Source organism: Corapipo altera, unplaced genomic scaffold, assembly GCF_003945725.1.
Source record: "Corapipo altera isolate COAL_440 unplaced genomic scaffold, ASM394572v1 44, whole genome shotgun sequence".
NCBI lineage: Eukaryota > Metazoa > Chordata > Aves > Passeriformes > Pipridae > Corapipo > Corapipo altera.
Window position 1 is genome coordinate 11,927,336 of NW_020884880.1, and position 21,905 is coordinate 11,949,240.

The following is a 21,905-nucleotide window of genomic DNA, read 5'->3' on the forward strand; positions in this document are numbered from 1 at the left end:
AGCTGTAAACAGCTGGGATGTAATCTAAGCTCACCTGTAGCTCCATACACAGACACATATGCACTCTTTGTTCTCTAGGAATTCAGACAAGAAGTCTTATAAAAACTTTGTTGCACTTACCGGGGCTCTTTGCCCAGCTTTCCTGTATGTAGAGACAACTGTAAGGGACCACATGCCAGAGGGATTGACTCTGCGATTTGAGTAGGTCAAGAGAAACTCTGAGAAGTTACTACATTGCAAACAGAGGTAAAAAAGGGAAAGGCAGCTTTCATTTTTACATGGCCTGGCAGCCAGGAGGGCCAACCATGTCATGGGGGGCAGCAGGCAAAACATCTCCAGCCGGTCAAGGGAGGGGATTGTCCCACACTGCTCTGCACTGGTGCGGCCTCACCTTGAACACTGTGTGCAGTTTTGGGTGCCAAAAGAGAGCAATGAAGATTGTGAAGGGCCTAGGGCAGAAGCTGTATGAGGAGCAGCTGAGGGCACTTGGTCTGTTCAGCCTGGAGAAGAGGAGACTGAGGGGAGACCTCACTGCAGTTACAACTTCCTCGTGAGGGGAAGAGGAGGGGCAGGCACGGATCTCTTCTCTCTGGTGATCAGTGACAGAAGCTGAGGGGATGTCCTGAAGTTGTGTCAGGGAGGTTTAGGTTGGATATTAGAAAGAGGTTCTTCACGCAAAGAGTGGCTGGGCACTGGAATAGGTTTCCCAGGGAAGTGATCACAGCACCAAGCCTGACAGAGTTCAAGAAGTGTTCGGACAATACTCTTGGGCACATGGTGTGACTCTTGGGGATGGTCCTGTGCAGGGCCAGGAGTTGGACTCAATGATTCTTGTGGGTCCCTTCCAACTCGGCATATTCTGTGATTCTGTGACTCAAAACTCAGTTCAGATGAAAAACTAACAGCCAAAAGCTACTGCAACAGTTCAGAGCTTCTGTTAAATATTTGAAACACATCTTGTTAAAAGAAAAGACTAAATGATTAAATAGGCCTGTTTTATGTATATTGTTGTAGTGGCCTACAGTGGCCACAAAGAAGCTCTTGTCTCCCTTGGGGAGTGGAATGTGCCAACCTCATTTTCTTCTCTATCTCTTGCAAGAAATACTACAGGCTATATCCAATTGTCACATAATTTCTTATCTACAAACTTAAAAAATATGTGCAAAGATTTTGATCATGCTGAAAAAAAATCCCCAAACCGAAAGGTTTAACGCCAATGAATATGTGGAATATAAGGACTTGTGGTGGCTGTCTGTGCTGGTATTTGTGCAGTGAATCATGATTGTAATCATGATTGAATCATGACTGTAAATATGGTTAGCTTAACACATATTTAATTTATTTTTCCAACACCAAAATCAACATTGCTTCCACTTTAAAAGCCAGAGATCTCACTCTGGCAGGGAAGAAAAAAAAATAAATAACTAGCAATGGAAGATTATATCCTATTCCAGTATATTTGGATTTTTTTAAAAGAAAACTGTTACTATGTTGGAAGTCAAGAAACAAATTGCAATAAAACTCTAGGAATACTATAACACACACTACCCCAGGGTGTGGTATCACACTGGACACAACGAAAAAAGGGAAATGTCATCTGTGATAACAGCAAAATTGAGACACTGCACCCTTTACACACAGAGTTATCACTGCAGAAGTGACACTTTCAGAGTCTGCCCAAACAGCACAAACGCCTTGTAAATGCCAAAACAAGTCTGAAGCACTCAGATAAGTAGAAGTGATGAGAAGCGATAAGAGGGTTTTTTGGGAGGACAGAGAGAACAAAACAGCTGGAAAAGATATCTCTAGCATGTATGTGGGTAAATTTGTATACTGCTGAGGGAAAATGCAGTTCAATAGGTCGGAAAGCAGAGCCATTGAAGAGATACTTAGACACTGGGTTGATTGTAGCTAAAAGCTTTACCTGTATTTTATTAATTTTTTTTTTAAAAAAGGGGGAGGGCAGGTGGAGAATCTTTCTGCCTAACTTGTCTCTTTCTAGCTCGCTGCAGCAAGCGCAGACTGTTCCCGCCCCCGGGCACGCAGGAAGCCCCCAGGACACAGGTGGGGCCCGCGGTAAGGGGGTGCCGAGGTATCCGCGCCCCCGTCCCGTTCCGGCGCCGGCTCCCGCCCGTGAGAAGGGTCGTGCGGCGGCGCGGGGTGTGCGCGGGGAGCACAGGAGCGCAGGGCAGGTTTGCGGCAGGCTGCTGGTCCCTCTCCGCCCCCGCGCACACACACCTACGAGGCGCGTCGGCTGCGGGGATCGGCGGGGCTGCGCGGGGCAGCCATGGGCCACTGGCCCCCCGAACCTCCCCGACCTGCCCCGGCGGGTGTCAGCCCCAGCCCCTGGCCCCGAGGGAGAAGCGGCGCCGCCCGACTCTGCCCGCCCCGCCCGGGCGGAGCCGCCCCCGCCCCGCCGCGGGAGGAGGATGGGGCGGCGCGGTGGCCCCGCGCGGAGTCGGTGCCCCATGGCGGAGGTAAGGGCTCGGAGCGCGGGGGGCTGTCCCGGCCGGGCAGGCACCGGCACAGCAGCGGCGGGCGCGGATCTGCCCCGGCCGCCTCGGCCGAGCGACGGGAGTGCGCACCGGGCAGGCGGGCGGTCTGGGGGTGTTCGTGGGGGACGAGCTGTGGGGACGAGAAGGAGGATGGTTTTCTGAGCCAGACGCTTACCTTCCCCTCCTCCCCCACTCAAAAAAAAAAGAAAAAAGACACACACCGCCGGAGGGGGGTGTGTGCCCTCCCTGTGTCCCAGGCGGGGGTCCCGGACGGCGGGCAGCCCAAGCGGGGCCGTGCTGCGGAGCGATGCCGCGCAGCCTCTGCGAACGGAGTGACCGGCGGAGGCTCACGGCACCGGAGCGGGGGCAGCCCCGTAGAACTGCTCAGGCATACGCCTGGCCCCAGCGCCGCTGGCACCTGCCAGGCAGGGTTGCAAGGCCAGGACGGACAGCTCTGCGTGGCATTTCCTCGGAAATCGTCTCTGTTTTTTTCATGTGGGCACAAAGGCTTCTCAAGAATATCGCGCGGCTGCAGAAATGCAGCTTCTCTACAGTGCATCACACGCTGCACCCCTCATCTTGGCACAGGGCACGTGTGTGTACTTGGGTAACTACACTTGTCAGGAACATTTCTTACATCTCGGGAGACTTACTCTGCAGGGACTAACCTCCAGGCTCCTTTTATCGGCCCTCTGTTATCAGTGCAGCATCTTGACCAGTGTCCCTATCTTGGTCACAGCACATGCAACCCTTACTGCACTTTGGTCTGCTTGCAGCCATTCAGGCCGTTGTCCTGCACAGAGCTGTACAGCTGTGCACAGCTGTGGTCTAAAGATTAGCCAAGCCATTCAGCTGCAGGGCCAGCTTTTCTCAGTTAAGTTTCTGTTGGCATAGAGTACCATTGTTTCCTGAGTAGTTTATGATCTGGGAATTTTGTGATACACTGAGCGGATACAAAAGATACAGGAATGCCGAGATGGTGGGTTCGTGACTGATGTTCAGTACATTTTGAAATATCAAGTTGAACTACCAACATTTTTCAAGTTGGTTAAGAACCATTGTGAATAGCTGCTTCTTAATATGAATTAATGGACCAGCATTAATGGATATTTATTACATTTGTCATGCAGGGTAGATTTCTTTTTTTCCTTTTTATTTTGTTTTTTTCTTTACCTATTTCCCCATGTGTTAGCTTGGTTATTTTTGTAAAGTAGTTGAAAAACTAGTTTCAACACCCTGACTGTAAGGGATCAGTCCTTTCTATGGAGAGAAGATGATTCATTTCTTTGCTAAATGTAGGTCTGTGCCTCTCTCTTTAGCACATTTTATTTAAGTGAAATAATGATTGAAGCAAAATAAGGCAGTGTTCAGTTCTTGACCTAAAAGGTAAAGGGACTTTTATGTGAAAACCCCTGTGTCTCTTCCACCAGACTTTTCTTGAAGCACATGGCAAATCTAAAACATGGAACACAGAGGAAAAAGCTGATCTTTGTTTTAAAGGTGACCTTTGGTAGATTTGACTAAGTGTAGTTGTGTTGTCAAAATGTTATTGTAATAGTGTAATGGATTTCAGAGTGGTTCAGCTGATTTATAACCTTCATTTTACCTTTTGTAAAACTAGATTGGAGCTATCTTTTGCGTCTCTCTTATCCACACTAGATCAAGACAAGGAATCTCTGTAAACAGATGAAAGTATTTGTTTTGTTCTGCTTGGTATTGTGTGGCATCATGAAAAGTTAGCAGCTGGATTTATCCAACCCTGGATTAATTTTATTCATTGGACTCCAGTCCCTGCTGAGAACGTTTCTGGCAACACAATGCAAGCTGTTGGTCCCCATTGTTAGGGATCGGGTATGCAAAACTACTCTGGAAGACAACTGCCGATGAAATAGAAAATTAATTCATTGGCTGAAACATGCTAAACTGAATGGGTTTGCATGGCCTATTTTTCTGTCCTGTGCTAAGGTGAGGTGCAGTGTAGTGTTAGGACAGCCTGAGCACTTCATTTTTGACAATGGGTAAAGCAAACAGGTGGGTTCCTACATTAAGCTTGCTGCCCAACAGACTGGAGTCAGCCCGTTCATTTCTGTAATCAAACTTACATTTGCTGATGAAATGTAAACCCCACAATAATTGCCTTAGTAATAAAAGTAACAAAACATGTTTCTTCTGGAATACACCTTTTAATGGAGAAAATAATCATATTATCTCAGTGTCTTGCTATTCATTCTCTTAGATGTATGTGTGTAACAGGACCAGGGATAAAAATGTTTGTAGCACAGCAGAGACTACATGAAAAGAAGTATTTTTTTCCAGGTCCTGTCCATACTGCACTGTCCTGCATTGCCTACAGCAGGTCATAGTGGGTGGTTGGTAGAAGATGTGCCCTATGGCTTAGAGTATTAGTTTAGTGCCTCTGTGCTGTTCTGATCTGGGTCAGCCCATAGATTTGGCTTTCATGGAAGTTTAAGATTGAGACTAAGGTACTAGGGTTCCTGTCTGGGAACCATGAGTTACATCTTTAGAGGAAAAGAAGAAAAAAGTAATTAACTTTTACTTCGAATAGCCAGAAAACATGCATCAGTTCATGCAAGGAAATGGATTAATTTCTGTAGTAATGAAAGGTGGTTCAAGTCCAACCTGTTTGCAGAGCAACCCAGATCAAGAGTTAAGGCTCCAGTGGCATGTTTGCAAAGGAAGGAGATAAAAAGCCTAGAAGTGAACCTGGTCTTTTGGGGGCTGATTATTTCTCCTGGTGTTTTTTTTTTCCAGATACAACAGTGTTTTTGCTGCACCTAGTCGTTCTCTTCACAGTTTGCTGAAAAAAGTGATTGCAATCCTGTTTTTTTTCTTAAGAAAGGATTTATAAGGGGAGCACCACTTACTCCTTAATATTCAGCGCCTATTTGAATACTGACATCCACTACTGAACACATGGTGCCTAACTTTTTTTTCCTACTCTAACCTATTCACACAAGTAGGTCCCATTGAGTAGGCCATATGTGAGTAGGATACATTGACTTACACAGGTAAAGGTAGGCATGTCTGCTTATTTTTTCCCCAGTGTGTTTGTAAATTATTGTTGGATTGCTCAGGGAACTAGCTTTTCTAAGGAAAACAGTAAATTGAAATTGAGGCACTCTGTGGCTATGTACATTTTGAAGTTTTAAGCACAGAAAAATCCAGGGAAAAAAAAGTGGGATGGGCAAGACTTGCAGCTGACGCTGAGTATAGGTCTTATAATGGTGGGAAAAAAAGAGAAGCCATTCCATGGGCACATAACCTGAGATGCAGTTCGTGCCCCACCCTGCCAACTTCTCAATGTAGCATTGCCCCAATAACACTTCTAAAAGCTGTTACATTAAGCTCTAATTCCATATGCAAAATGAATGAGACACATTTGCTGAAGCATCTTAAAAACTGTGTGTGGAGAAACTAGAGGCCTTAGTGCTGCAAGCGTGGCAGCAATCCTACGTATATGGTAATAGAATTCCCAAATACAGAGAAAGTCTCAAGAAGGTTATCATACAACAGCATCTTAGCTGAAGGTCTTGCAAGAATTCAGAGCTGCCCTACTTGATTCAGTGGTTTTCTTTTCCCTTTCTTTTTTCTTTTTAATATCAATATTTCTATGTGTGCATGTTATGTATGTATATATGTATCTAGACATTTGAAGAAAGGGAGTTTAAAAATTCAGTGGCTTCTTTGTCTTTTACAGAATATACATGGGGAAATATTTAGATTAGCAAGAATGGACTATGTAGCTCCTCAGCTTTTTATCCGTCTAAATCTTAGAGTTAAAATGTTCTTTCCAAATCCCATGAACCCCCAAGCACTGATACAGCCCACGTCACGAAAGAGGCAGTGCCTGAATAAGGGCAGCAGTAGCTGTGCTGGGTCATTGCACAGTTCATGAGACAAGCTCCAGCTCAGGCTGAAACAGAGAAGGAAGGGTCAGCTCCCACCCAAATCAAGTAGGATTGTTATATCTGGATGTATTAAATTCTTTTTTCAGGTTTTGAAAGCCTTCCCAAAAGCTGAATTCCTGCACTTGATTAAAGAACACTTACTCTTATTACTAATTAACAGCATAACGTTAACAGTTTGTGAATTACAAAATTTAAGGAAGAAGATGCACAGTGGATAATTTGTATTGTATGTACTGTTGTCTCTATGTTCCTGTTTAGAAAGGGCAGTTAGGTTATGTAAAACCTCATACAAGCACAGTTCTTTGAACACTGTTAGAGGCAGAGTTTCATGGTATTAAAGTACTGGAAGGCAGGAATCCATCCCAGACTTTGGGCACCATTTGAAATATTTACATTGAGGAAGAATAATTTGAGTTACGGATTTTTTTTTTTGTTTTGTTCTGAAGGCTTTTCTCCAGTCCATTTGACAGCAGTCCCACTGAGGCTGTGTGCTTAGCTTACAGAACGTATTTCAAATTATTCTTTTCTTTTTTTCTTTCAAACTTATTGAGCACTAGGACCTGGAAATATTGCTGTGGAGGAACATCCACAAATAGATAAATGGGCTGGGTCCCTGCTTGTGGATGGCTCTTACCAGTTAGCCAGAACTCACCCAGGTTTAATAAGGAGGTGTGGGAAGGATCACTTGGTGTTCCAGAGACAGGTGGGGTAAGAGAAGAACCTCAAACTTCCAAGGTACGTATAGTCTTGAAAGACTGTGATTTTGACTTTTGTTATGATGTGTTGCAGGAGGCACAAGGGTTTGAAAAAGCCGAGTCTATGGAGTGTGCAGGAAGGGTGTTAGAGAGAGTTGGTGGTGTAGGGCTGACCTATACTAGCATTTTCCTGCTTTCTAGAAAGTGGGGAAGGTATTTCCAGTGGGGGAAGTGCATGAAAAGTGCATGTGAGAGTAGATGAGGGGAATATTGGAATTGGAGTGTGGTAAATGTGGAAAATAGAAGAGGAATTACATAGAGTATCAGAGGGAAGGTGAAGATATTCAAATCCTAAAGGAATAAAGTGTCAGACTGTGGATTTTAACAGCTCTCCCTATTCAGAGCTGTGAGTTGTGAGGCATTCGGTGTTGCAATGATGTCAGTACCTTAGGAAAGCTGGGAGTAGAATACCTCACAAGGAAAACATCTGGAGCTCAGTTGTGAACAAAGGTTTATCAGAAAAGGTGGTCCCTGGATACTTTTATGTTTATTCAGTAGTGACTACGTGATACCAATGAGGATATACAACCAATCTAGGGTAAACGTAGAGGAGGAAGGGAGGGAGGTGCCTTACAGAACCCTCATGTCATGTAGTTCACCGACCAGAATAGAAAGCATCTTGGGAGAGCAGAGGCATAGAAAGAGCTCTTGGGTTTTTGGTTTGGGTTTTTTTGGGTTTTTTTCGGTTTGGTTTTTTTTGGGAAGTTGTGATTTTGTTTTGTTTTTTACTGTGCTCAATCTGAAAGAGTGACTGAAAAGATATAATAACCTTAATCACATTTACTGTCAGGTATATTGCATCCTTTATGATGAAATCAGTTTCTGGTGGAAAACATCAACACAGGCAGGACCAAATGGCTGGAGTGTAAACCTGTTTGGTCTATATGTTAAAAGTGTTTTAAAAGTTCATTTTGAAGAGAACATTGAGCTGTTTTCAGCATGATAACTGATGTCTTAATTGAAATCAGTGGCAACACTATTGCTGTCTGTGTCTTCCACTTGTACCTTTCTCTGCCTCCATTGGGGGAGTAGATTGGTGTTAATTTTGTGTTCATGTTGTAACAGAGTGCACAGATTATGTGTGTTTTGTAGTAGCTGAGCCATACTATATAAACCCCTGAAATGCACATGGTTAGAGAGGGGCTACCATCTCACTGCAACACATGGGAGTGCCTCTCACATGTGTGTTTGATTGAAGCCCAGATGGTATCATTAGGATTTAGAGTAGATATGTCATAAACATTTTACAGGTGCCACATTTGGAGTCACAGCTATGCACCACTTGATTTACTCAATTGAATTGCTGATTAGCAGGGTTTACTCTCATTTCAAGTCTAGCTATATATAACATAAAATGGAATCGGTGCTTCCATCCACCATTCCACCCTCCATGCTTTCTAAACTGTGGTTGCATTTCAAATAATAAAGTACTCTTCTGTTCTGGTATTTTCAGGATATTTTAGGGCTCATTATGAATATAGAGAAACAGCAAGAAATGTTTTCCTTTTTAACTGAAATTAAGTAGGTATCAATTGGTAAGATTAATTATCATCACATAGTTAAAGTATACGGGCAGAAAGCAACATCATTAACCTTAGAGCTGAATGATATTGGCTATGCATCATTATATTTAATTATTAATTTTATTTAATCCTACAAAGTAGCAAAATGGAACTACTGGTTACGTCACTAGAGGCTGTATTTCTTTTACCTAAATTCTACCGGTATTGGACAATCTTTAAGGTTCATTCTATGATTCTGTTCTGGAAATGCTACTTAATTATTCAAAATGTGCCAAAGATCACCAGGCCTGTGCTAATAACAGCTAATTTCAGCTAATAACAAGGAGAGGGCCAGTTTAACAGAGAAATGCAGTTAATAAAGGAGAAGGGACAGAAGTTTGCAGAAAATCATCTCTAAGGTTAATGGCATCAGTGAAGCAATTTAAAGCTTGACAACTAAAATAGAGAATGTAATGTAGAGTAATTTAGAAGACAGCATGTGAATGGGATACATGAGTAATCAGCACAAAATAAAACGTCCTTTTGCAAATAATTTTGGTCATGTACGTTTGCTCTGGCACTGGGATATTTGTAATGGTAACTCAGAGTCCGACTGCAGTGAAACAGCTTTCAAGGGGCAGGTACCACCTGCCCCTCAGTGCTATGTGTGCATCCAGGCAAATTACCCTATCTGCTTTGTTCTGCTCTGGCAAGACCTTCCTGTTACTCCAGAGCTAGTTCAGATATTTGTGTGCACTTGTAGCCCTGAGCTGTGTAGTTTTAGCCCTGTTTGCAAACTCCACATAGATCAATAGCTGAAAACAGCATGTTCGTGCTTTCTGCTGCTCCTAGAGAGGTGCCTTGTTCACCCATCCAATACATCACATAAGCCTATTTGTATTTTGTTATCATTACAGGTTCTGCTCCCTATACGTTCTTTTATGGAAAACAGGTAATACATGGGTGTGGGACCACCTTAAGTAGCAGATTTGACATAAATTACTATTTTTCATATTCCGTAGACTGACAAACTGAAGCCAACAGTTGACCTGAGGTAAATTGTGCCTTAGGAAAAGGGCAGATGCACAGTTAGAGCCCAGCCCTCCTCCTACAAGGCCAATGCATAATTTGGTAAATCAGACTTAGTCTCAGGTTGTTCTTTAACCCAACTCAGACTAGTAAATGCAAAAACAAGACGAGAACTTGAGATACTTGGGATTTTATTTTTTTAATTATTCTTTTTTCTTGGAGTTTCAGTGTAATTCTCTGGCTTTGTGCTTGTGCAGAAATCCTTCCAAATGCAAATCAAAGGTTGCCTTCAGGTAGAGTTGCAGTTTAGCTTTTGGAAACAGCCTGCTGTGGGAGGTGTGAACTTCCACACCCTCCAGTGGTAAAAGTGGAAAGGCTGCTGCAGTAAATGGGCTTGGTGGTAACATTAAGTCTTCCACAATCAGCAAAAATCAAGTCTTTCTCTCTGTATGGAGACAACCACATGCTGTCCTGATCTCTTGGGTTCATAGTGGTATTACTGTAATTCAATTATTCTTCTGACACCATTATTGCAAAATAAGGAACAGGACAGAAACACCAAGTGTGGAAGCGCAGTACTGAGTAAGTAGTATCTACACTCAGTCCCTCTTGTCATTAGATGTATATCCAGGCTCTGAAATTATGTTATCTTTAAAGAATTGCCTTATTGAAAAGCATAATATGGCTGTTTCTAGGGGAGACATACCTCCTGTTCTCCCCATAGCGGTAGTCCAGCAGTCAATCCCAAGTGATGCACAGGCACTTGGGAAGCATTCTGTTGTTGAGCTGTACTGTTCAGCTGTTCTTCATCACTGGGGAAGACCTACAAGCTGGTGGAAAGTGTAATGTCAGAGTATAAACATTTATCAGCATAATCCAGGGGATTTTTGGTAAAAGCCAAAACTAAGAAATGAAGAGGAAAAGGTTCTGGTTGCGTTACTTGATTTCCATAGAGGGTTTCACTGAAATGATCGCATATGTAGAAACTGGTGATGTGAACAATCTTACATGTGCTGTATCTATACCACCACTGTTGTGAAAAGCTGGTTACAGGGCCATGATCCTTCAGCAACTGCCCTAGTAGTGATGAAAACAGGTTTTTTTCTGAGGATGGATAACTTATTGCAGTAATAATCAGTGTGAGCAGCCATGAGTATATTTTAATACTATCTGCTGGAGGAAGAAACAGTGTTAGTAAGAGTAATATTCAAAGCCACATGGTGCAGCATTATTAGACTCTTTCAGAAGAGATGATACATTCCCTTTGGTAAGCTACAGGAAGTGGTCATGTCTGCAAATGTGAGACCCTACTTCCCTCCCATCCCCATTGGCACCTCTGTTCCATTCACATGAGCAGGAATTTTGTACAAAAAAAAAGCAAAAAGGATGGAGACTCTGACCTTCATACTGTGCTTAAGCCAAAGGGTCCTTAGGGCAAAATTGTATGTGATCCTGTAGTGCAGTTGGTGGCTCTCAGCCTGGAAACTAAAGGTACCAAGATACTGTCTATGGCTGAGCAGAGAAAATAGTCAGATTATATTTTTTTTTCCTAAAAAATACATAAAAATCAATGCAGACTCCTGAGAAATCCTAACATTTGTGGTTGGAAATATTCCCCATCTCCTTAGTGGTCAATAGCTTTATATATTGATAGAAAAAGACCTGAAAATTCAGTTGTCTTTGACACTCTGGGGAAACTGAATCCATTATAGTCTTCACAAATTTCAGTGAGCTTCAGGAGCATTTAATTTCCCCTCAGAAAAGAGCTGTTCCCTCAGGCACATCAAAAATTCAGTTCTCCTCGCAATGGTCTTGGGAAGGACCATCTCCATCGTAGATTTTAGCAGACCAACATCATTTGCAGTCAGATTTGCACTGTAAGCAAGTTGAACTGTGAGGGTTTAAAATGATCTGTGGACATGCCATGGACTCTTCCCAAAGTTACTGCAAGCTTTTCTTTTCTCTGGCAGTGAAATAAGTTTGTACCCCTGGAAATTTCAATAGGAGTCATTGAATTGTCACTCTTATACTTTCTGTATTCAAAACCAGTGTTTACTGTGGGCTTTTTGAGGCATCACACTATAGATATCAGATTTCTAACTATTTCCTGCATTTGCCTCTTCTGCAGCCAAGAGAATAATGAATTTGCTGTTTTGTTCAGCAGCTGAAGACTGCTGCAAGAGCATCTTTCCAGGCCACTTGGCTCTAGGGGAGCTGCTTCAGGTCTTTAATAGCAGTAATCCTTGATTTCTTATTAACTTTTAATGGTGATGAATTTTATTAATTAGAATGATTAGCAGATCATATTCATTGGATAAATATTAGTTTGGTTCTCTGCAAAATTAAAGACTACCCCTAATCTTGCAAGCACATAACTATGGGACTAATTTCATGACTGTGAGTAGCTCCGTTGAACTCATTTAAGTGTTTGCAAGTACATACCATGTTATCAGTGTCCTGTGTACTAAATTTGCCTCTTCTTTGGTTTTACTACATAGAGAAAACTGTTGGTTGGGGTTTTGTTGTTGTTGTTTTGTGCATGTATGTATGTGTTTAGGCAAGTAAATTTGTCTTCTCATAGTTGGCAATATCAAGTCATCTGGTCATTTCCAACCGTGGCTGACAAAGACATAGTGTATTGGAATATCATTTCTAATGACTGGAAATTGTGTTAGGCATCATTGAAGGAAAGTACTTACATCACAGTGACAGATGAGTGCCCTATATGTCTGTCTTTTTTTACAAATGACTGTTTATAAAGCTAAAGTTCCCTTCCAATCTTGAAAAGAAAGTTCAGAAAAATTGAAAGCAAAAAATAAAATCAGTTTAAAATAAAATAATTTTCATATTTTAAAATATTTAAATAGAATGGATAAAATTGAAAATAATAATTTATTTTGAAAATATATTTAATCTTACTCCAATATCCTGTTTTAAACCTTTTTACATTTAATCTTTAATGTGTTTTGTATGAAGCAATAATTTAAAAACTCTTATACGTTTTGATGACTATTAGAACTGCAGTTTTTATATAGTTTACACTTTCATATCAAACCTGTAAAGTAAATAAATCTGTTGTGATTTTTAGAACAGAACACCATCTCATTATGTTTGCTGCTGTTGAAAGCATGTCTTTTCTGCTCCTGCCACAGCATTTTGTTGGGAATATGTGGAACTAATACAGCGTGGCCACTTAGTTTCCTGGCTGCCATTCCACTGAGTTTCACATTTTAATAACATCGACTTGCCTTATAAAAGCTGAAATATCAGCGTATTTTTTAAAAATGCATTTTTAAAAAATATAAATTAGCACTGATTCCTTCTTACCCTAGCAATATAATAAATATTTTAGAAGTCTGATGATACGACTATAGATAAAACAAAACTTGAAGATTGCTTCTGAGACCACTAAATCTGAACTTCATCACTAGAGATTAAAAAAACTCATCATTTGGATAAATGAGAACAGGTAGTGAAGTGATGGGAAACAGAGCTGCTATTACAATACATGTAAGTGAGGGATTTTGCTAACCAGCCATATATAATTCCATCATTGAATATATATCTGGCTCGGATATGTTGTTGTGAAATGACATACAAATGACATCGATAGCCCAAACTTTTTATGAAATCACATCATCCTATCTCTGTATTAGAAGAATTTGTTTCCAGTGTCCATTTCTACTGCAGATGGGTTCAGTGCCTAGGCACCAGAATAGTCAGTGGTGGTTGCCCACCCGAACTGACACTGGTCTCATTCTGCCCTCAAAGTCCACACAGTCAGTTCATCCACATGACCTGTTCAGTGTATATCTTTATTTGAAATGCTATAGCTGTAGAAAAAAGAAAAAAGTGCATTTTAAAGATTGATTTTGACAGTGTGTTACGTAATAGAACTGTTTTGTTTGTATCTTCAGGATGTTGATCTGAAAGCGTGTCAGGAAGCTTTGGATGACTGCTGTCCACACCGAGGAGATGATCAGCTGGAACTGCAAGAGGAGGAGGAGAAAGACATAAATCAAGTAAATGATGAAAAAAGTGGGAGAAGAGAAAACTCTGAAGAGGAAGTGAGGGAGGATATATCCTTATCAAGATAAGGAGAAGTGAAAAGAAATGGAGTTAAAGGTTTTGAAAGGAATATTTTATTTCTTCTTTTCATTTGGAATATCCCTTGCAAGGACAGGAAAGGAATGGTCACTTTAGAGGATACTTTGTGAATGATGCCCTTGTACACCCTCTCGAAAATCACCTCCTCCTCTCCACCCCCCAGTACAGTTTATGTAGTTGAAATATTCTGAAGTTTACAAAAAACACTTGCAAATAACCATTTTTCAATTTGGTTTGATTTCCTTCATCATGAAGGTGTTGTGCTTGTGGGCAAGGATTTTATTTTTCCTACAAACACTAGAGACATGGATGATAAATTATACTGTTCTCACCATTTATGTAAAGCTTACTGCTTGGATGTAGAATTCCATTTGGGACACTGGACTGTTCTGTGCATTTTGGGGTTTGTTCTCCCTGAGAGCTACAATGAAAAGGGCACTCAATCTTCTTGAGACCTTGTGAAAGCTGAGCTGTTCTGCTAATTCTAGCAACGTGTTATCTCCCATCAGTATGAGGACTTGATGATGGGGTCAGCAGCATTATTTCACAGAGCTGTGCTCTGTTTCCTCTCAGACTGTGATTTTTACCTCCTTTTATGTAAAATAACTGTCCTTTACAACATGTTTTTCTTCTGTCACAGAGCAACCGCAACCATGTAGATTCCCTTCTCTCCCTCGAGGGCTATTTACAGCTTCTGTCATCGCAGATGGAAAACATGCTAGAGGTAAATGAGAAAAAACATGTATTGCTAACAGATTGGAATACAGTCAGCAATTACTGGGTAATGACTTATTCTATTTCATCTAATAACCACAGCCTACCTCACCCACTCCAGGAATATACCAGCAAATCAATGTAGTAAATCTTACCTGAAGATGCTAAAGATGCTCCTATCCACCTTTTACAGCAGCTGTCAGTGGCTCTACTTGAAAAATTTTCCCCAGGAACTTGTCTGGGATATGAAAGCTACAGAGCTCTGTCTTTACTGCGATCTGGTGTTCAAAGTTGGATGGAGCCACTGGACAACCTAATTAGTTCAACTAATAGTTGCTTTTCTGAAACCTAATGCCATTTCATATTTATACAGCAGCTCTTGGTGTGTTTCTCTAGAGCAACACTGAGTTATTACACAGTAGCAGCTATTGAGCATTTATGGTGAAAGATTACAGTTGTCATAAATACTGGGTCATGTGCTTACAAGGTCACTACCCTCAAGGAGAACAGACCCATCTTCACTGCAAATCAGGTCAGTCAGCATTAGCAGCAAACCCATTCAGTTTCTGGCCTTCTGATACTATTGTTTACTTTCTGTGTGCCTGTTTTGACAAAAAAAACCCAGTAGTTATTTTAATTGGAGTCTCCCTTCTCTCCCACAGCTCATAGCTGCAATCATTAACCATGAAGCTATTCTCTACATTCCTTTTTTGCAACACTTCAAGGGCATCTTACATCCACTTCATCGTAGGAGCCTCTTCCAGGGTCAATAGTGTTTTCCATATAACTTCATACATTTAGGAACATAACTACCTAGATTTGATAATCTCTAGGTTAGATAGTGCCTCCCAGCCCAGAAATTAGCCTTCTCCTCTGTTCAGTTCTGGTAATGGATTGCACGCTAACAAGATGCAGAAGTTCATCAGTTTAGTTTTCTTCATTCTCATAATTTGAAAGGAATTTGGCTGTAGCCTTCATGCAGCTCTAACAATACACAGTTCCATATTTTATTTAAGACTATTTATGCAGTGCCATCTTCTGTTGAAAATGGATTGATTCTTCCAGGTATCAAATCTTTATTCTGCAGGGGGTCTAGTACAAGGTAACTCCCTAGGAGAAATAAGGCAAGACCTTCTTCTGTTACCTGAGCTCTCAGTAAGGATAATAGAGACTTTAAGATGTTCTGGTCTTTATGGTACATCATTCCTTCCCTGTGGAAAGTGCTTTTTACATTGTCTGTTCAATGAATGGCAATCCGAAAGCCCTTTCCTGCAACACAGTAAGGATGGAGGAATCCTTTTTGCTTCCTACTAAACGTATTTACATTCTCAAGTATTTTGTATCCATCTATGGATATGACTACTCTGCTTGTCAGCAAGTACCCTGACATAATCTCAGGCAGTGGCTTTGTACTTCTAGAACCCAGCAGCTATAACTCAGGCCCAGAAAAGGTGGACCTTAATGCTACGGGAGCATTATCAGTCCAGTTTACTGTTTGGACTTCAGGGCTGAGGGATCACACATCAGCTTTATTTTTGTAAAGAAAAAGTGAGTGGTAATTTAAAGTCAAAAGACATCCAAAAAAGGTGTGATCTTGGGGGGGCTGTTTCCTCTAAACTTACTAGCAAAGGAATTTGGTTGAAATCTGGTTGCAACAGATGTCAGTTAAGAAGATCTAAGCCAAATGTGGCACCTCACAGCCCCCAAAGCTTTATAAACTGTGAAAGAAAAGTAGTAAGACTGTGACAGCAAGATCCTAATGTTCCTGTCTTCCACCCTTCTTTTATTCACCAGTGTTCTCACTGGTTAACTTCTGTAGGTGAGCTATTTATCTTCTTTAAAAAGTTAATTTTCTAGCGGGTTAGCACATTGAACCAGCTCACCCTTCAATCATCAGTACCACTACCAGTGAAGGGCCATTGTTGCAGTCTGAACTGGATACCAAAAGAAAAGGAACTGATTGGATTAAACAGGAAACCTTAGGCCACAGGGGCTGAGGAAAAACCACCATCTAAAAGACCAGACAAGATCCATTGTCCTGATCTCCCCCAGCAGGATGTAGAGAGACTTTGCATGATGCTATCAGATATCCCATTGTTTTCTCCCTCCCTGTGTAAATCCTTCTTTGGGGTAAAAGCTGATCACCCTTCCCCAATGTAACCCTGCTTACTGGAAATATCAAACCTTTTACCCCAAAATGTAAATACTGTATCTGAGAAATGTAAATCCATTTTTCCCCTTATGTCACCCCTGTTACTGGAAACGCTAATAGATTGTGGAAACCCCTGTTCAGAATAACCCTGCCTCCTCATTAGCATGTAAGTCCCCGAGACCCTTAAATAGCACTTACGTGTTCAATAAATCATTCCAGATTTTGCACCCATATCTGGGATCATGATAGCTTTGGACCGTTACAGGCCATGACCACTCCTCCAAGAAAGACCTTTTCTTAGACCAGATCAAGTGTAACACACAAGTGTAGTTTGATGTACACTTGGCAACAGTCCCATTTCTACCTCTCAACGCTCATCAGTCCCACACTGTCCTTTGCAAGTCCTTCTCCCATTCCTTAAGTCACTTACTTCTGCACCCTTCCCATTTCCTTTTGCCATATGCCAGTACAGGTTATCCTTTGTAAAGACAGGAAACAGCATTCAGAATAGCTAGAAGAGTTTGACATATAAAAATTTGGCTTTAATAGAGTCAAGTAGTGGATTATTAAAAAACAAATTGATTGTGACTGTGTAGGTGAGAGATATAGAGGCATTAATTTTATAAAGATCCCATTTTTCCCCCCATTATCTTTTAGGTGAGCTTACTGGAAGATACACAAGTTGCTACTTCTAGTAGAGGTCAGAACCCATCATCCTTACACCACAATATAAATTTGACCCAGACACTTCACGACTATTTCAGTCCTCCTGATGCCATGCTACTAAGAACAGACTACCCAACTCAATCAAATTCAAAACCAAGACATTTACAAAGGCAAGAGTCTTTTCCTCAGTCAAGTTCTAATATCACAAATCCAGAATCACTACTTCATGGGCCAAATTTGACAGGGCTGGTTTCAGCAGCTGACCTTAGAAACCTAACAGCCCATGATGATAATTTTGATGAAATTAAACTCATGTCTTTGGCTTTGGATGAAGACTTTGGTCCTATAGAAATTTCTCAGATCTTTGAAGAGTCTGGCTCAGATTTGGGACTATCTTTGAATTCAAGTCACAGTACCACCTCTTATTCAGTCTGCTGTGAAGATGCTGTTGGGTACAGCAGTGGTGTTAAATCTGCTCCTTCACATGGCGTAGGAGCTGTTGATGGCCATTGCAAAGAAAACACTAAATATGACCATGAGGAATATCCAGGTGATGCTGAGTGTCCTAGAGAAGCCACGCTTCAGCAGTTTCTTCATAACCACACTTACAATCAGCTGCCAAGTCAAGGAGCACCCGCTCCAGGGCATCAACAGTCATGGATGAAGAAATCGAACAAGGTAAAGGATAGGTGCCATAATTCTACTGATTCAAACCATAGCAGTGATGAATGCTCTGCCAAAGCTCCGAAAATACCGTTTTCAAACGATGAAGTTGTGAGCATGCCTATTGACTCTTTCAACACCATGCTAGCGAAGAACCAGCTGACAGACACTCAGGTATCACTTCTACGTGACATCAGACGAAGAGGAAAAAACAAGGTAGCTGCCCAAAATTGCCGTAAACGCAAACTAAATGCAATTCTTGACTTGGAAGAAGATGTGTGTAATCTTCAAACTCAAAAGGAGAGCCTTAGAAAGGAGCACTCTCAGTGTAGCCGATCAATCAGCCAGATAAAGCAAAAATTAAACAACTTGTACTGTGATATTTTCAGTAGACTGAGGGATGACCAGGGTAGACCTGTTAACCCACACCAATATGTCATTCACTGCAGTAATAATGGTAGTGCTTTCATAATACCCAAACACTTAGTCAAATCTGAACAGAAACAAGATACCACAAAAGCGCAGAAACAAAGATAAAACAGCTGAAGATCAACTAGGTTTTATTTTGCCTGGAAGAACAGGGAGACTTGTGTGAAAACTGGAGGTCAGTGATTACAGTAGTTCAAACAGAAACAACTATACTTGAGGAGAAACACTTCACATTCAAAAGTCTGTCAAACTCACCTGACTGGGATCTGTTAGAAAGTCTAAAAGCTGAGGCTTCTGAATGAGGAAATCAGAGTTTTAGTCAGAATTAAAGGAGCTAGCCCATCAGTGTAGGTGTAGTTTTATATACCTATGTTAAAACCAGGAATTTCATTGCAGGTGATGGGGGGAGAGGGGAGAACATCAGTGGGGGGGATAAAAGCCAGCTTTAGATCAAAGTTAGACATGCAAGAAAAATGTGTTTTAGTCTTGAGTACTTGATTCTTCATACAGAAAGTGACCTTATTTTATTCTCTAGCACTGAAAGAAAAATTGTAGCTCTAGTGCATCTCCAACTTAAATTCACTGTGGATTCCCATATTCTCAAGAGATAATCTGTGCTTTGCATTTGTTCAGAACTGTTCTGCTTTTCCTAGTTTTCCGTTGAGAAGAGAGGCCCAGGAGGCTACTGTATTTTTCCTCACTACTTTCATCATCACAGCTTCAAGCAAAGATAATGTACCAATTAATTTTACAACTCAAATGATCAATCTGCAAATAGATTTTCTATGAAAAACTGTCTGATTCAGTATTGTCTTACCTTCGTCCTCTGCAACTGAATCATTCTCAGCTTTCTTTCATGAAAACAACTGATGGTGAACAAGTTCCCATTCTGCTTCCTAGTGACTGGGATATATTTACTTGTGTACCTCCCCTTTTCTCACCGTTTTGATACCTTCAAGGAGAAGTACTAGTTTTTCTTTTTGGCTTTATTAAACTGGTATTTTTTAGTGTCTTCAATGTTACAGATTTTTTTTTTAATATTTTCCCTAATCTTTAAAGTAAATTAAATTGAACCAAATTACTGTTTATCTGTACTTCTGACTATATGAGTTTACATTGATAGCACTGTGAATGAAGTTTTTGGTTTGGACATTTCTTTCTTTGTGCTATGAAAAAGAAGACACTTTATTCACTCACATACTTACAACATCCTGTCCTTTACTATTTTACAACCTGAAAAGGTTGCAAAAAGAGATGGCCTAAAAGGCATGTAATGAATGACTAGGAAGGAATATTGAGGTATAGTAGTCTCTAAGGTATGAAAATAAATACTAACATCTAGATAGCACAAATAAATTTTTATATATTTTATAAGCAAAACATAAAATTGGTGTTAAAAAAAATTCTCATTGGTCATGGCATAATGACAATGGAGCAAATTTACAGTCAGGTATGTTAAAAAATTGCTTGTACCAAACACATAAGAACTACATATACAAGCTTAAATGCCAAATTATACCTTTTGAAAAAAACTGCCCTTACCACGTAAATCATGTTGGTTGCTTGCACTTATGTTTAAAGAAAATTGATAGTTTATCAAGTGATATTTTCTAAAAAAAGGAGCACTGACTCAGTGCCAAGGGCACTGGATTATCAATAATGAAATCAGCCTGTTTGAACAATTTGCTTAGCATTTTATATTAAAAGATTTCTTTCAAATAAATATGTGCATCTGTTGTTTTATTTTTTTCACCACAGCCTCAAATTCATAGTGTAAATTCATAGCAGAAAGTCTCATTAGTGAGGCCATGAAATTTGTTAAGCAGCAGTGTGAAGCGTATCTATCCTAAATGGTATTCACAAGGAATTCATCTAATAGCTAGATCACAAACTTCAACCAAAACATGCAGTAGGTACCAGAAACATATGATGAATTGGGAACTTTACTTCTAGTTTCAGGGGGAAAAGGTACATATTTGAGTCAGCATGATTGTAATCTCTTAATTAAATGACATAAGCATTTAAAAGTCCATGCACTTATCTTTTGCAGGACTAGGCCTTTAAGCCTATTTCTTTTCCCATGTGCACAAATTCTGATACTAGATTAGGCTCATAACTGATAAATCCAGAAAGCCAAGTAGTTGTTTTGGGGCCTCACAAGGGCAGGGGAAAAAAAAAAGTAAAAAAGGCTAAGCCTTTTGGTGCCCACTCCTTCAGTAGCAGTGGCAAGTGGACTCTTGAACAAAAGCCAGCTGCTAATATGACATACACCCAAAGTGGGAAAGTTACTGCCCTCAACTAACTCAATAAATGTATGTGTGAATCTCAATTGCTCAGAATTCAACTAGCTACTATACCCTTACAAAAACCTCTTAGGCAAAATACCAATTGTGAGCAGACTGTAACAACACTGACACAGACACTGAGCATTAGGTCTAGATGTACTGCACGATTTTTTTGAACATTCAACTATCTGCTCACAGAACAGACAAAACTGTAGGTAGAATTCAAACCAATGTCCTGTTTTTACAGCTTGAGTAGACTGCCATTAATATTACCTAACAAGTGGTGCTAGCTTTTGAAGTGTCTTCCCCTTCTGCAGCTAGCCTAGGTTAAAAAAAAAACAACAAAAAACACACACACAAAAAAAGGCAACTAAGTCTCAAACATTGCTCAGCCTTGACTATGCCTTACAATTTCACATCCTTAAATGATTGGTGGTTAGGCCAGCCAGCCTGAAGCTTTTAATACACTTCCTATAATGGCCTTAATCTGTATTTGCAACCCATATACAAAAAATGCGATACTGTACAGGACTTACAGAGCTATTCAGGAAGACTGATAACAGAAATGGTTGCTACTGAAACAGTTGTAAAAGGTGGATAGCACCTGACTGACGTCTGTCCTGGCTTCATTATTGATAGATCTTAACTTTCAAGAAACCAAAACCTGAAGTGTACAAGTCAGGAACTTTATTATGTAAAAACATATGATGGATTATCAAACCTCGTGTGTAAAAAGCTATTATGGCTGCATCCTACCTTACTATGCAGAAAAGCAACTCACTGACATAGGAACAATAAAAACATTAGAACAGTGCAAAGCTGAAGATTGTAAATGTAGCTGTTGATAAGAGCAACAAAAAAATGGAAATGTCCATGGTAAAGCTATTACGTGGCCTGTAACACTTCCAGCTACACTACATTTTTCATTACATTAATAGTGAAGTTATCTTCAAGGTAGAAAAGGTCAGATTATGTATAAAGAAAAAAGAGTGGTGGGGATACCACAGTGCATATATGTATCTTCTGTTACTGCTGGAAGCAACATGCTTGGGCACTACAGAGCAGGAAAAACATCCAACCAGAAACAAATGCGAGCCACGCACTTTATTAGACTGCAATACGCACCGTATGGTTTATGACATGTAAGGCTGAACACTCCTGGAGAGGTATCCTGCAGAC

The 21,905-nt window shown here is 40.7% G+C and overlaps 1 protein-coding gene and 1 long non-coding RNA gene across 2 annotated transcripts; one reads left to right on the forward strand and one right to left on the reverse strand.

The window, feature by feature from the left end:
• The first annotated feature begins 2,407 nt into the window (after positions 1–2,407).
• NFE2L3 (nuclear factor, erythroid 2 like 3) lies at positions 2,408–20,164 on the forward strand. The gene is made up of 4 exons (XM_027639114.1): positions 2,408–2,477; positions 13,628–13,732; positions 14,458–14,541; positions 17,341–20,164. Exons 1-4 carry the CDS (start codon positions 2,430–2,432, stop codon positions 18,547–18,549), a joined length of 1,446 nt encoding a protein of 481 aa, XP_027494915.1. The 5' UTR covers positions 2,408–2,429; the 3' UTR covers positions 18,550–20,164.
• LOC113945196 lies at positions 13,507–17,351 on the reverse strand. The gene is made up of 2 exons (XR_003526990.1): positions 14,405–17,351; positions 13,507–13,699 (listed from the first exon to the last, which is right to left on the reverse strand). It is a non-coding gene; the product is annotated as an uncharacterized LOC113945196 (long non-coding RNA).
• Positions 20,165–21,905: the final 1,741 nt, after the last annotated feature.

Excerpts from the sequence above, each read along its gene's own strand:
- NFE2L3 (XM_027639114.1), top strand. The coding sequence starts at position 2,430 with ATGGGGCGGCGCGGTGGCCCCGCGCGGAGTCGGTGCCCCATGGCGGAG. Across the intron at positions 13,733-14,457 it reads AGGAGAAAGACATAAATCAA|AGCAACCGCAACCATGTAGA; the intron begins GTAAATGATGAA and ends CTTCTGTCACAG. Across the intron at positions 14,542-17,340 it reads AGATGGAAAACATGCTAGAG|GTGAGCTTACTGGAAGATAC; the intron begins GTAAATGAGAAA and ends ATTATCTTTTAG.